The sequence below is a fragment of the Myxocyprinus asiaticus genome, chromosome 43 (assembly GCF_019703515.2).
Source record: "Myxocyprinus asiaticus isolate MX2 ecotype Aquarium Trade chromosome 43, UBuf_Myxa_2, whole genome shotgun sequence".
Classification (NCBI taxonomy): Eukaryota; Metazoa; Chordata; class Actinopteri; order Cypriniformes; family Catostomidae; genus Myxocyprinus; species Myxocyprinus asiaticus.
The window spans coordinates 32,498,634-32,513,387 of record NC_059386.1 but is presented as its reverse complement, the minus strand read 5'-3'; the positions used below and the strand labels follow the sequence as shown (position 1 = coordinate 32,513,387).

The following is a 14,754-nucleotide window of genomic DNA, read 5'->3' as shown; positions in this document are numbered from 1 at the left end:
AACTCAGAAAGGCAGCATAAAAGCAATCCATAAGACTCCAGTGGTTTAATCCATGTCTTCAGAAGCGATATGATAGGTGTGGGTGAGAAACAGATCAGTGAAAATAAAGATTTATAGTAAAAAAGGCCTTAAATAGTGATTTGTTTCTCACCCACACCTATCATATCACTTCTGAAGGCATGGATTAAACCACTTGAGTCTTATGGATTACTTTTATGCTGCCTTTTTGTACTTTTTGGACCTTCAAAGTTCTGCGTGCATTGTCTTGACCTACAGAGCTGAAATATTCTTCTGAAAATGCTCGTCTGTGTTCAGCAGAAGAAAGAAAGTCATACACATCTGGGATGGCATGAGGGTGAATAAATGATAATACAATTACATTTTGGGGTGAACTATCCCTTTAACACCAAGAATAGCCACCACTAGGCTCTTGTTAATGTCCTTTCATAGATGTCTGGGCCCCCGATCCAGCAGGGGGCCCTTGTTCTGTCAAAGATGTTTAAAGTAGCCCAAGTGATGATACATTACATAGAAGTAGATATGGCTACCCATCTGTCAGGAGCAGAAAAACGTGCCAGGAATGTGAAACAAGTGAACGTGAAGGTATGTACTATTTTTAAGGCAATTTTAATATTTTATAAGGCATTATTTTCAATGAAGTTTTTTAAAAAAAATTTATAAAACTGCTATATATTTTTTTTACTGTTATAATTTGACTCTCGATGGATGTCCACATATGTCGTCTTCTTCTGCAAAGAACGTAAGTGTTACATTTGATACCAATCTGTCCTTTGAAAATCAAATTACCAATGTTTGTAGAACAGCATTCTGAAATATTGCTCTCTGTTGCTGATGCCAAAAAACTAATTCATGCATTCATGACCACAAGACTTGATTATTGTAATGCATTATTGGGAGGATGTCCAGCAAGATCAATAAATAAACTTCAATTGGTTCAAAATGCAGCTGCCAGAGTGCTGACTACAACCAAGAAATATGATCATATTAGCCCCATTTTATCATCGTTACATTGGCTAACTGTTAAATTTCATATTAATTTTAAAATTCTGTTAACTACATACAAAGCTTTGAATGGTCTAGCTCCACAGTACTTAAGTGACCTTCTACCACACTATATTCAATCATGTTCATTACGATCACAAAATTCTAGCCTGTTAATAGATCCTAGAATATCAAAATCCACAAAAGGAGGAAGATCCTTTTCGTATTTGGCTCCTAAACAATGGAATAGTCTCCCTAACACTGTTTGAGATGCGGACACACTCACTCAGTTTAAGTCTAGACTAAAGACTCATCTATTTAGCCAGGCATACACCTAATTTATCCTTCAACTCACAATTAGGCTGCTTTAGTTAGGTCTGCCGGAACCAGAAACATTTATCATGCTCTATAACTCTGCAATAAATTGAATGGCATCTATGCTAATATTATTCTATTTGTTTCCATGTCTCAATATTTTTTGAGAAAATAAATAAATAATAATCTTTCATGTTGTCGGAAAAGCATCCAGCTGTGAAACTCTCTCATATGTGTGTTATGATTTTTCAGAAAGCTAGGTGGTGCTAGAGCGTTATTTTTGGCGAGCATTAAGCTGTCAATCAAAATTAGTTTTCATTTGTTCCATTGTTCCTTCATAATATGTTTCTATCTATCTTTCAGCCTGTATGCATTTTTTCTTGTTCATTGGTTTATGTGTTTTATGTTTTAATTATTTAATTTATAGATTATAAATTTTTTATAGTTTATAAAATGTCGAATTAAAATGCTAAAACTTTGCCCTTAATGTAAAATCATCTGACATCATTACTTAGCTCTTTGTGTGCAGTGACTCTCATCCACCACATGGGGGCGCTCTAAGATTTGTTTTCTAATCCTGCATAAGACAATCACACTGCTAATATCTGTGATACTTTTACAAACTGGATGTGACATTATGTAATGTTCATGTTTTAAGTTTATTCAAAGTTAAGTACAAAATTAAATACAAAAATCAAGTGTAAAATAAAGTTTGATTTTCAATGATACTTTATATAATTTAAAATAAATATTAAATATGAATAGATACAATAATACAAATCCAATAGAAAAACATTCATATTGACAAAGAATTCAATGTGAATTTACCTGTTACCATTACAACAACATATTCCTCACTTGTATATGGCAAAAAAATTATAATTTAAAAACGGATCTTCCAAACAAGATCTAACAGGTTAATAACAACAGACAAATCCAGACTATTCATTGTACTTGGTACATACTCTCTGGAAACGGGTCTACTGAATCAAATCTGATTCTTAACTCTGGATTATTTTTTCATCATTCAGCATGAAGCTCTTGATGCGGTCCACAGCTGGTTCCTGGCACACATTCACTCGCTCATAATCATCAAAAGCTGTGCTAATGAACCATCCGGGATATTTAACAGATTCAAAAGTGTTGACAGACACACCGGTCTCTTTCCTGAAGAAGAGGAGCCCATTTGGATCATCAGCTGTGATGGTGTTTAAGGTATCAGTGACCTCCTAAAATAAAATAATAAAAGGGGATTAATTCCTCTCTTTTATATACTGTATACACATTGTGGGCTGAAGTGTGTTTGAAAAGGATGTAATCAGATTCAGAATCAGAACTGACTTGATTGCCAAGTAAGTTTTCACATACAAGGAATTTGCCTTGGTGTTTTATGCATACAATAACAATAAACAATAAACATAGTAAGATAAATAATAAACTATATTTAAGAGAAAAAGTAAACTGACTGGTTTTAGTAAAGGAGCTGTACAGTTGTGCAAAATATGTGCAGTTGTGCAGGGATGTGCAAAATATGTGCAGAATATGAATGTGCAAATGTTCACAGTTCACAGAAAAGTTCACAGTAATCATAATGCACTAACCTTTAAGACCAGGGTAGGATTGTCAGTTGGGTTTTGCTTGGTACAAGCAAGGTAGAGGTTGCTCTTGGAAATTCCCAGGCACACCGGCTGGGAGTTAGACACACTGGGATTTGTAGATACATATGTTGATAGACTGAACCAAACTGTTGGGAAAGAAATAGAAAATGTGACATGTCCCCCCAATAGTGGTTACAGTCCTGATTGGCAGTTGTATTGGCAATGTTATGCAATTCAGAACCGCAAGCAACTTCTATTCAATAGAACATTTCTGAAGATAAATCTGGTCTAAATGGATAAATTCAAAGAGATTTACCTTTCTGCTGAGTGTTGCCTGCTTTTAGTGTCACGGCCTGCAAATGATACTCCGTACCACTCCGCACAAGACTTTTCTGGAACTTATCGCACACAGTGCACTGCAAGATCCGGCTGCTCTTATTGTAGGATCCTTTTCCGGTACGTGCCGTTTCCCGATTCCAATTCACACACCGCTCTGTGGAAGTATAAAGACATTAATGAGTCTTGCAGAGTGCAAATTCACCACTTTGTCAACAACCAAAAGAGGGCAAATGCCTCATCAAAAAAACTTGGTCTTGGTATCGAATTACGATATAATTAATTATAAATGATAAAGTGTGTCTAAGTAAGCAGAAAAAATGGCTTATTTAAAAATGGGGTAACACTTTACAATAAGGTTCCATTTGTAAACATTGGTTAACATGAACAATACTTTTACAGCATTTATTAATCTTGGTTAATTAAAATCAAAAGATGTATATGTTAACAATAGTTAATGCACTACGAACTAAGATGAACAAACAATGAACAATTGTATTTTTATTAACTAACATTAACACAGATTAATAAATGCTGTACAAAATATACTGTTAATTGTTTGTTCATTATACCTAATGCTTGCATTAATGTTAACGAGTGGAACCCTATTGTGAAATGTTACCAGAACTGGTTTGTAGAACATGGTAGCTGGTTTGTTGCTGGTCTACCAGCCCCAACCAGTTTAACCAAGACGGTCTACCAGTCTGAAACCAGTTCCATCAGCTGATCAGTCATCTAGACCAGAAATCTTGTAAAACCAGCAGGGTGGATTTACATGAATGCATTGTAATGGTACCTTCAATCACATCATCCATGAATATTCTGAGCAGTTCGTCATTCCTAAATTCAGTTGACTGTTGTTTGAGGCATTTCATTCTCCGCAGAGCAACAATGAGGTTCACCACCTGTCTCATACTGTTGTGAGGATGCGTCAACATCTCCACTTTGATGCCTTCATGCGTGTCGCATCGCCCACTCTGGAGAAATCAGATTTATTTTTTAGAGAAACTGTATTTTTAAAACCATGTTTCAGATTGCTATTATTATTCAGACCATGCTAACATAATGCAAACATATTTAAAAGTAACCCACCATGGCTAGTGGATCTGAGCAGTCCATTTCATCATAATCAGTGCTGTCAGAGTCAAACGCACTGTCAACTTCGTATGCACTGTTTAGGAAACAAATATATCATCAAAATGAGCAAACTAGCTACGTATCATGCATCCACTAGAGAACTGCATGCACCAAACATTCAAGAATGCTCTGAGACTGCAACTGAAATCATGAAAATAATACAAATGCATTTGATCTGGGAATACTTACTAGTCTAAAGACAGTGTCATTTCATATCCCTTGCAGGCCATCATTCTAAAATAAAGCATAAAACTGTTAAGACACTGAGAAGAGATCAAACTTTGCGTTAAAAAAGCATAGTGATTGAGGATGAATGCAAGTCGTAGTAATTTCTGAGCCACATACCAGTCGGGTGGTAAGTTCTCTTTCTTGAATGAATGAGTTTGTTAGATCGTCTCTCTCATGAGAAGCTGTGGTCTGTTGTGTGACAGAGGGTGTGTGTGTGTGTTTTATATCCTTCTTCAAACGGGAATTCCCAGGGAAGTAGAAGTTTACAGGTTTCGACATTCTCGTACGTCAGCTGTGAAGCATGTTTTTCTATAGCCTAGACTAGAGGGAAATGCCCCTTCTAACATAAAGTCATAAATGTTTCTTTGTTGGCTAAATGCCAAGATACAGAGCTATTAAACAGAATTATTTGGATTTCCTCATAAGAAAATGTTTCATCACGTGATAATGCATAAGCTTTGCATGTTGAAGAGCTTGATCATCACTGCTATCATAATAATATGGATCCATTGTGTTTATTAGGCTATTAATATTTTTTTTTTATTCAGAGCACCAAATTAAGAATTCAAGCACTAGGAACATTTTCCCATAAAAAAAAAAAACGACAGTGAAATAATATAAAATCGGATATCTTTTGGCTTTTTAGTGTGTGTTTTTTATTAAATCTGTTAAACGACCTTATTCAGCAGTGCCATCTTTAATCCTCATGCACTGTTTGGTAATTTGACCAAAATCAATTTTCTTTCTTCAGTAAAACTGATTTCCTTTATCTGACGGGTGTCTTGTTACAACCAGGGATAAATTAGGTTATTACTTGTTATTCTACTCATTTCAGGTATGCAGAAGCTGACAAAAATAACCTCAGACAAATCAAACAAAAAGCTAAACTTTGACAAAAGTAGTCTTTGATAATGTTTAAATATATATCTAAATGCAGAACTTGTGACAAAATCTAGAAATAATCTTCTCTTCAACCAGGGATGAATAAGTAGCTCTCTGCAGCCATGTAGTGTTTATACTTGTAATTTCATCTTATTTTTTATTTTTATTTAAATTTTTTTAAATGGACAAAGTTTGCTTCTTGAGACTTTTTTTTTTTTATTAACAATTTTTATTGATTCCATGCAGCAAATCAAATAGACAGAAAATGCAGAATCAAACCACATGAAATCACAACTTTTCCCCCCGAATATTAACCCCCCCACCCCCACCCGACACAAACAAGCACCCCAGTGGTCAAAAGCCAACTGAGAAAGACACACATATAGACAAAAACACAAAAACACCAGTCTCTCTCCACTGCCCCTCCCCAAGAGCCTTCCAAAAAGGCTAAATAGCTGCCCCATTTCCTGATGTACAAATCCAGGTTGCCTAGCCTTCTACATGCCATCTCCTCAAATGCTGCTACCCTGCCCATCTCGGTAGACCCCTCATGAAATGAGGGCGCATCAGTTGACTTCATCCCCTGAGAATTACCTGTCTGCCAATCATCATGCTGGTTAGGACCCATCTTTTTATATATTTATCATCTATATTCAGGACCGCCCCATCACCTACAATACACATTCTGGGGCAAAACGAAAATTGAGTGTCCACTACATCACACACAAAGCTCTGAACCCTCAACCAAAACTCCTGGATCCCAACACATCCCCAAAAAACATGGGTTGTGTCCCCCTCTTCTGATTGGCATCACCAGTAGGTGGGAGTGTCTTTAAGACCAAGCCTATACAATCTAGAGGGGGTCCAATAAAATCGATGCAAAATCTTAAATTGCATCAGACACACCCTTGCATCTCTAGATGCAGACTTGACGTTTTTTAGGATCCTAGCCCACACCCCCTCCCCCAATGTCAAGTTTAGATCTTTCTCCCATAATCTCTTGAGAGAAGTTGAAGCTCCGTCCCCCAGACTCTGAATTAGCAGGAAGTAATACACTGATGCCTCATGACCTTTTCCAAAAGCAGTAATCACCACTCCCAGAGTATCTGCCACTTTAGGGGGGTGCGTGCCACTCCCAAAAACAGTGCAGAATAGATGGCGAAGCTGTAAATACCTATAAAACTGAGATCTGGGAATCTGGGAAGACTTTAATCTTTCAAACGGTATATAATTTATGAGGATTGGTTCAGTATTTGAGAAAATATTCATAAGAAAATTCAAAAAAGTACATTTTCAAGCTCAATATCATATAGGTAAATAAATTATTAAATAAAATAAAATTAGTATATATATATATATATATTTTTTTTTTTTTTTTTTTTTTATTAAGGTATGCAATAAGATGTCTAATCAGAGTAAGAAACTACACATTTATTAAATTACAAAAATTAAGATTAAGAAACAAAACAAAACTATGTAATTAAAACTAACTTTTTATGTACACAACTTATATTTTGCCTCCAGTTGTGAATTTGCATTGGCTGCCAGTAGCTGTCAGAATCAAATCCAGATAGTGTCTTACCTACAGACAGTGTTGCTTTACAACCAGCTATATACAATATGTGCAATGAGGTGCTTATAGTTTAAACACTAAACTGATCTTGAAATATCACCCTCTGACTGCAAGGGGCCAGCGACTCACTCGGGCCCCTCTGCAGGAATAAGATAACATCCCATAATATCACATGAAGAGGTCAGAGTCAGTGTCCACTGGAGATAGTGAAGGACCGCAAGACGACTAAAAATATCCAGTTGTTATAGTGTTTCTGATGCTTTTATTATTGTATTGTTGTTGTTCTAATTGTTTATGGTTACTGCAGCAGTGAGGGCTGGAATTTTTAGTATCAGTTCTGTAAGTTCATAATCATTAAAATTGAATCACCTGTTTCAAGGAAAAGTGTGTAATTTTTTCAGTGTTAAAAAACTTTTCCTATCTCAGCTCAATATTCAGAGACAGCTATATAAGTAACCAATTTGTAAGTTGATGCGCCTGAAAAGACTTTGGCTCTGTGGCACTAACAAAACATTGCTTTGTTTGTTTGAGCATTTCGAACTAACCGAACACAGCAACGTTGACTCGACTTTTGGCGTGAGTTTGGGTTGGGGCTATCTGTTTGACCAACCAATGGCACACAGGGGGAGTGTTCTGGAAACCTGTTTGAAACTGCCTGACCTCTTAAAAAAATTGTGCGCCTGTTACGACATTTTTGCAAAATGATATTATATTGTTCATTACACTTATTGCGACAGTTCTGAGGCAAAATGTCCACTGTGTGGCGCTCAAAGCGACAATGTTCTCCGTAACAGATTTTAAGGTCAATGATCTAATGAGTTTTAAATCAACAAAACCTACCTCCCTACCCTAAACCCTAAACCTAACCGATAGTGTCTAAAAGCATGTAATAAAAATGCAATTACTGAAGCAACCACGTCATTTTATGGTGCATCTATGACACTTTTGGCTTGCGTGTCGTACTTCTCTGGACTTGTACCTCATTCTTTCATTTGAACTTCATCGCATGTTAGAAAATGTAGTTGGTTATGTAATGCAAACATTTAAATTTATCACCTTACAAGTCATGCGAAATAGTAAAAGTGTTTTGATGTCACGAGATAGCGTAGTGTGAGGAACAGGGTGAAAAGTAAACGTTATATAACTGATAATATGCTGTTTCACTCATGATTTGTGTGAAAATAAATAAAATACATTGTCCTTGTAACGCCTCTAGTGTTAATTTTACAAGGAAACTGCTGTGATACATAACTATGAGCCACAAAAAATAATTTAGTAAAAATGTAGGTATTGTAACGTAATTCTATGAGACTAGGTTGGTTCAAAAGCATTATTTTTGCAATTTCATTTGGTGGCAAAAGTGGTGCAGAAATTAACTGTAAAAGCTTCAAAACACATCTGTAGTTTTCAGTGCTCTAAAAAAAGATATATATGGCAGCGAAATTGAATTGACAGAATTACTTTCAGTATTTTTTGCTTTTAAGTGTTATTGCGAGTGAAATCTCTAATATGACAATATAACTGTAACATTTAAGATAAAACCATAAACTCTAGCAGCTAGTCAGAACTTTTTAACGCTGTAATTTTCACAAAGGAATTTCTGGGTGAATTAGCAACTCCAATAACAGAAAATCCAAAACTGAGTTGAGGAAAATGAGTTGTAAATTCTTCAACAGTGAGGATATTTAGGGTTTTGTCTATAGTTAAGCAATCAATCATTTGTTTAAAGCAGATATTTGCTTTGGATTGTCCAGCAAAAGTTTTGTGCTTATGTAACACTTCCTCATTTTGAGTTTTTAAAACGTTGGTCAAAATCGTTGCACTCAGCAGCTTGTAGTGTATTGCCACTTTTTGGGACCTTGAAGAGATCTAATAAAAACTCAGAACATAAAAGTGCATTTGGTATTGATAATAAAACAATATGGCTGTTACTTTGTAAAATTGCCAACTGGCTTGACAAGAGTGACACAGAGTTGAAATTGGTAAACAGAAGTGATGCACAGGAAATGAGTACTTAGGACATAAACATGACATTCCCATTGTTTTCACCCCTGCAAATCCAGTTTATGCCAGTCTCAGATTTTATGATGTGGTACTGTGACTAAGTGTTTCTGGCTTGTTAAATACAATAGGTGTGTGAAAGGATGTGCTTACCTGGCTGTGAAGTGAACTCTGTAATAGTTGTGTTGCATCATCAGATATCACTTAACAAGATCGTAGCCTGAATTTCTTGTAGGCAGTTGTCTCGTGGGAGTGTGAAAGGGTGTGCGAAAGTATGGTACTTGGGGGAAAAGAGGATTACAATTTAATGTTACTATGGAATTTTTAAATGCTACTGTTTTTCCATTTAGCTATTAAAACTTCAAGTCCTGATTTCAGTTATTATGATTTTAGTGCATTAATGCCAAAACAACATTTCAAACAAAAAGGCATTTATTTTTTAAAGACAGCACACTTTTCAAGCAAAACATACCACAAAAAGAAGTTTGTTAGGTTTCAAAAGATAAAACAATAGTTCAAAATGTTAGGAATATTCCTGGTTTAATACAAGTTAAGCAATGACAGCTTTTGTTGCATAACAAATGTTTTTGATTTGTCCTTCCTTTAAAGAAATGCAAAAATCGAGGTTACAGTGAGGCACTTACAATGGAAGTGAATGGTGCCAATTTTTGGAGGGTTTAAAGGCAAAAATGTGAAGCTTATTATTATATTAAAGCACTTACATTAGTTCTTCTGTTAAAACTTGTTTTATTTTTAGCTGTAAAGTTGTTTAAATTGTCGTTTTTACAGTCACTTTAGGGTTTTAGGGTTTATGGTGTTACACCGACATGGCAACAAAGTTTTAATATTGGATGTAACTTTACACAGAAAAGGTTAGTAAGTGATTTTATCACACTAAAATCATATTAACACATATTGTTGATGTCTTGTGGCTACACTTTTGAAACAGTGAGTATTTTAACATTTATGGATTGGCCCCATTCACTTCCACTGTAAGTGCCTCACTGTAACCCAGATTTTTGCTATTTTTGAAGAAAATGAGGGACGAGTTGAAATACGTTTTTGTGGTAATCAAAATTATGCCACAAATTCTGTAGATTGAGTTTAACTTGTATTGCACCTGCAATGTTCCTTTTAGGCCGCTTAGTATTTGGTTGTCAAACGTTAGTGGAAAATGTTCATAGTTAATATGCTGAACTCCACCTCTGCTTAGACACCTCTGTGAACGTGAGCGGAACTGACTTCATACATCCACTAAAATAAGTTAGTTTTAAAAAAACGTTTAGTATCATTAGTTTGCATATGTCATGATATTTTGTTGCTAGTGTGAATTAAGTGTCCAAAAACATTTTGGAACCACCATGAAAATTGTTTGCTGACTGCATGATGCTACCTCTCAGCACAGGATATTATTGGTGTTTCCACTTCCAAATATGGTCTTCCTTCAAGTTTGCGTGCTTGTAAAAGAAAGTTGCACAAGTCAAGGGATGTTGAACAACAGCCACATCACAACAGCTTATACTCATAAGGCTTTTAGATTTAAAGAGTCATTGCATTTATTTATGAAAACAGAAGTTTTAATCTATGCCAAGAATATGGCACCTCTTGCTATATTTTTCAGAAGTGGAAACACATATGTGGTATGCATAGTTGGAAAAATTATTGACAGATTCTTGTCAAAGTCAAACCTTCTCTTTTGACACAACGATTCTACTTTTATTTTTACAGTTTCTGTCTGCATCTGCTTTGAATATTACACTTAAATGTGTATTGAAGTATTGTAGACATTTTTTTTTTTAATACTATTTTAGACCTACAAAGTATGGTCATATTTTTGCTAATAAAAGTAGGAAAAGTTATTTTACATGCTAATTTGGATGCGTCTTAATGCTCAGATCAATACAGAAGCTCTAAATACAAACTTTGGGAAAGAGCTCTGGTCAAAAACCAAATTCGAAAGAACCATTACTACATTAACCACATTAAGTGGGGGAAAAAACACCAACTGAGCAACTTGGGTTTTTGTGCAACCCATAAAGCCAAATTCCTTGTGAGTGATACTTACTTGCAGGGCTGGGGGTGGGGGAGGGGATAACGGGATTATGTATTTAAAATACTAAATATAAGTAACTGTATTCCACTACAGTTACAATTTAAATAGTTGGTAATCATAATACAGTTACATTCAAAATGTATTTTGATTACAGATGAAATTATTTGCCTTTTATTGAAATTTGCTTAATTTAATATTTAGTCAGTTCAGTTGGAAAACATTTATCCATATAATGATGCGATCCGAGGAGCTTTTAAACAGCAGTGAAACACTTTCTTAAGATGTGTTACATTCATACGAGCAGAGGGTGCTTTTACATTATTTAAAAGGTGGATATGACATAATTTAGGAAAAAGTGGTTGTGTACACTCTGTAAGGTTTTGAAGTTCATTTGGAGCAGCAGAAATAGTTAACCTTTACATAAAAGTATAAATTGCCATGTGAACATTTAGCTTTATGCTAAGCTATAATGCTAGTTCTAGCCTTTTTACATGCACATGGTTCCAGCCATGATTACACTTTTTTTTTTAATCAAGAAAATCCATGTTCGATCATACATAAATTTGATCAGAATATGTATTTTAATATAAGTGTATTTTGTCATACTGTCCTGGCAGTATGTTTTTTTCACTTGTTATTAATGTGTTTATAGTCAAAACAAGTAAAACAAAATCTGCCAAAGTATTTAGAATACGTTACTGACCTTGAGTAATCTAACAGAATACATTACAAATTACATTTTACAGCATGTATTCTGTAATCTGTAGTGGAATACATTTTAAAAGTAACCTTCCCAGCCCTGCTTACTTGGCCGATAAATATCAATTTACTTAGTAATGAGATAGAAATATGATGGTATTTTTCTAAACAAATGACATTTAAAAGGAACATAATCTCAATTTAGGAAGTATCAGTGGATCTAAGAATACAAAATTAGAGGTATTTCACGGTGCATGGAAGGATGCGAACTGCCAGACACATCATCGGAGGTGAGCTTCCCTCCCTCCAGGACATATATACCAGGCGGTGTGTGAAAAAAGCTCGGAGGATCATCAGAGACTCCAGCCACCTGAGCCATGGGCTGCTCTCACTGCTACCATCAGGCAGGCGGTATCGCAGCATCAGGACCCGCACCAGCCGACTTCATGACAGCTTCTTCCCCAAGCAATCAGACTTTTGAACTCTTGATCTCTCACGATAAAAATACATCAGCACTGCACTTTATTACTCTTATTATCTCACACGGACTGTCATAAATTATATTCTCTCTTAACAACACACTGCAAACTTACTATCAACCAACAGCCTGAATGTCAATACAGTACAATACAACCTACTGTATATTTTATATATACTATTTTTATTGTATAATGTGTATTCTATATTGTGTGTATTGTATACTGTACATTGTATATTATTATTTGTATATTGTGTTATGTGTAATTATGTGTATATTAGATTTTAAATTGTGTTGTGTAAATCTGATGTTTATTGTAAATTGGTATATGTCACATCTGTCACAGTACCTCAGAAAACAGTGTCTCATAATTCTCCTCACGTGCAACTTCAATCCCTCGCTGTCATAGGTCATGAAGAGCTAACAAAATTATTGAAACATCAAACGCCACAACATGTATGTTAGATCCACTACCAACTAAGCTCTTAAAAGAGGTATTTCCTGTAATCTCAGAACCTCTTCTTAATATTATTAACTCCTCACTATCCTTAGGACATGTCCCAAGAAATGTTAAAATGGCAGTTATCAAACCGCTTATTAAGAAGCCACAACTTGATCCTGGAGAATTGGCTAATTATAGGCCGATTTCAAATCTCCCATTTATGTCGAAAATACTAGAAAAGGTAGTGTCCTCCCAACTATGTTAATTTCTTCAGAGAAATAGTATATATGAACAATTTCAGTCAGGATTTAGGCCCCATCACAGTACAGAGACTACACTTATCAGAGTTACAAATGACTTGCTCTTATCATCTGATCACGGCTGCATTTCACTTCTAGTGCTTTTCGATCTTATTGCTGCCTTCGACACGATAGATCATGACATTCTCTTGAATAGGCTGGAGAATTATGTTGGGATTAGTGGACTTGCATTAGCATTGTTCAGGTCCTATTTAGCAGACCGCTACCACTTTGTATGTGTAAATGGGGAACTGTCAAATCAAACAAAAGTTAAGTATGGAGTGCCACAGGGATCAGTTTTAGGGCCTCTGCCTTTCTCCTTGTATATGCTTCCCCTGGGAGATATTATCAAGAATTGTGGAATAAGTTTCCACTGTTATGCTGATGATACCCAACTTTATATTTCTTCAAAACCTGATGAAATTTCACAATTCTCCAAATTAGCAGAGTGTATCAATGAAATCAAAGATTAGATGGCCAGAAATTTCCTCCTACTCAATTTCGACATAACAGAGGCACTAATTATTGGACCAAAAACCTCTAAAAACAAGCTGCTAAAATATAATTTGACTCTCGATGGATGTACTGTTACATCGTCTTCAACAACAAAGAACTTAGGGGTTATATTTGATACCAATCTGTCCTTTGAATATCATATTACCAATGTTTGTAGAACAGCATTCTTCCACCTCATAAATAATGCTAAGTTACGACACAAGCTCACTGTTGCTGAAAAACGAATTCATGCATTCATGACCTCAAGACTAAATTATTGTAATGCATTACTGGGAGGATGTCCTGCAAGTTCAATAAATAAACTTCAATTGGTTCAAAATGCAGCTGCCAGAGTGCTGACTACAAGTAATATGATCATATTAGCCCCATTTTATCATCGTTACATTGGCTACCTGTTAAATTTCATATTAATTTAAAAATTCTGTTAACTACATACAAAGCTTTGAATGGTCTAGCTCCACAGTACTTAAGTGACCTTCTACCACACTATATTCAATCATGTTCATTACGATCACAAAATTCTGGCATGTTAATAGTTCCTAGAATATCAAAATCCACAAAAGGAGGAAGATCCTTTTCATATTTAGCTCCTAAACTATGGAATAGTCTCCCTAACACTGTTTGAGATGCGGACACACTCACTCAGTTTAAGTCTAGAATAAAGACTCATCTATTTAGCCAGGCATATACCTAATTTTTCCTTCAATTCACAATTAGGCTGCTTTAGTTAGGTCTGCCGGAACCAGAAACATTTATCATGCTCTATAACTCTGCAATAAATTGAATGGCATCTATGCTAATATTATTCTATTTGTACCCCCGTCTCAACCTCGGGACTCCTATCCTGAGGTCACCAGAACCGGCTGGATCCAGCTCCGATCCTGCTTCGTGCTGCACTTCACTGCTATGTGTTTCTGAGTGATGACGACTAAATGCAGCCAGTGCCAGCCAGACATCACTTCAGTCTATTACGATGGACTTCAGAGGATGAACTGATGCCAACTCCAACCATAAGACATGGGATACTTCATATGCCATTGCCTGAACCTTGGACTTAAGATGGACCCCACCCAACCTCACTGAAATTACCGGCCTGTTGAACTGCGATGCACCTCACTGATCTGTGCCTGCATCACCTCGGTTTAATGATGGACTACACTCTTATAATGGAATACACAGACTATCAATTAATTGC

General features: G+C 35.7%; 1 protein-coding gene across 1 annotated transcript; it reads right to left on the bottom strand.

The window, feature by feature from the left end:
* Nucleotides 1-1,952: 1,952 nt before the first annotated feature.
* On the bottom strand, nt 1,953-5,105 carry LOC127433909 (interleukin-1 beta-like). The gene is made up of 7 exons (XM_051686250.1): nt 4,734-5,105; nt 4,578-4,622; nt 4,344-4,422; nt 4,048-4,228; nt 3,232-3,408; nt 2,919-3,061; nt 1,953-2,546 (listed from the first exon to the last, which is right to left on the bottom strand). The coding sequence occupies exons 2-7, from the start codon at nt 4,619-4,621 to the stop codon at nt 2,319-2,321; spliced, it is 852 nt and encodes a 283-aa protein (XP_051542210.1). The 5' UTR covers nt 4,622; nt 4,734-5,105; the 3' UTR covers nt 1,953-2,318.
* Between the last annotated feature and the right edge of the window lie 9,649 nt (nt 5,106-14,754).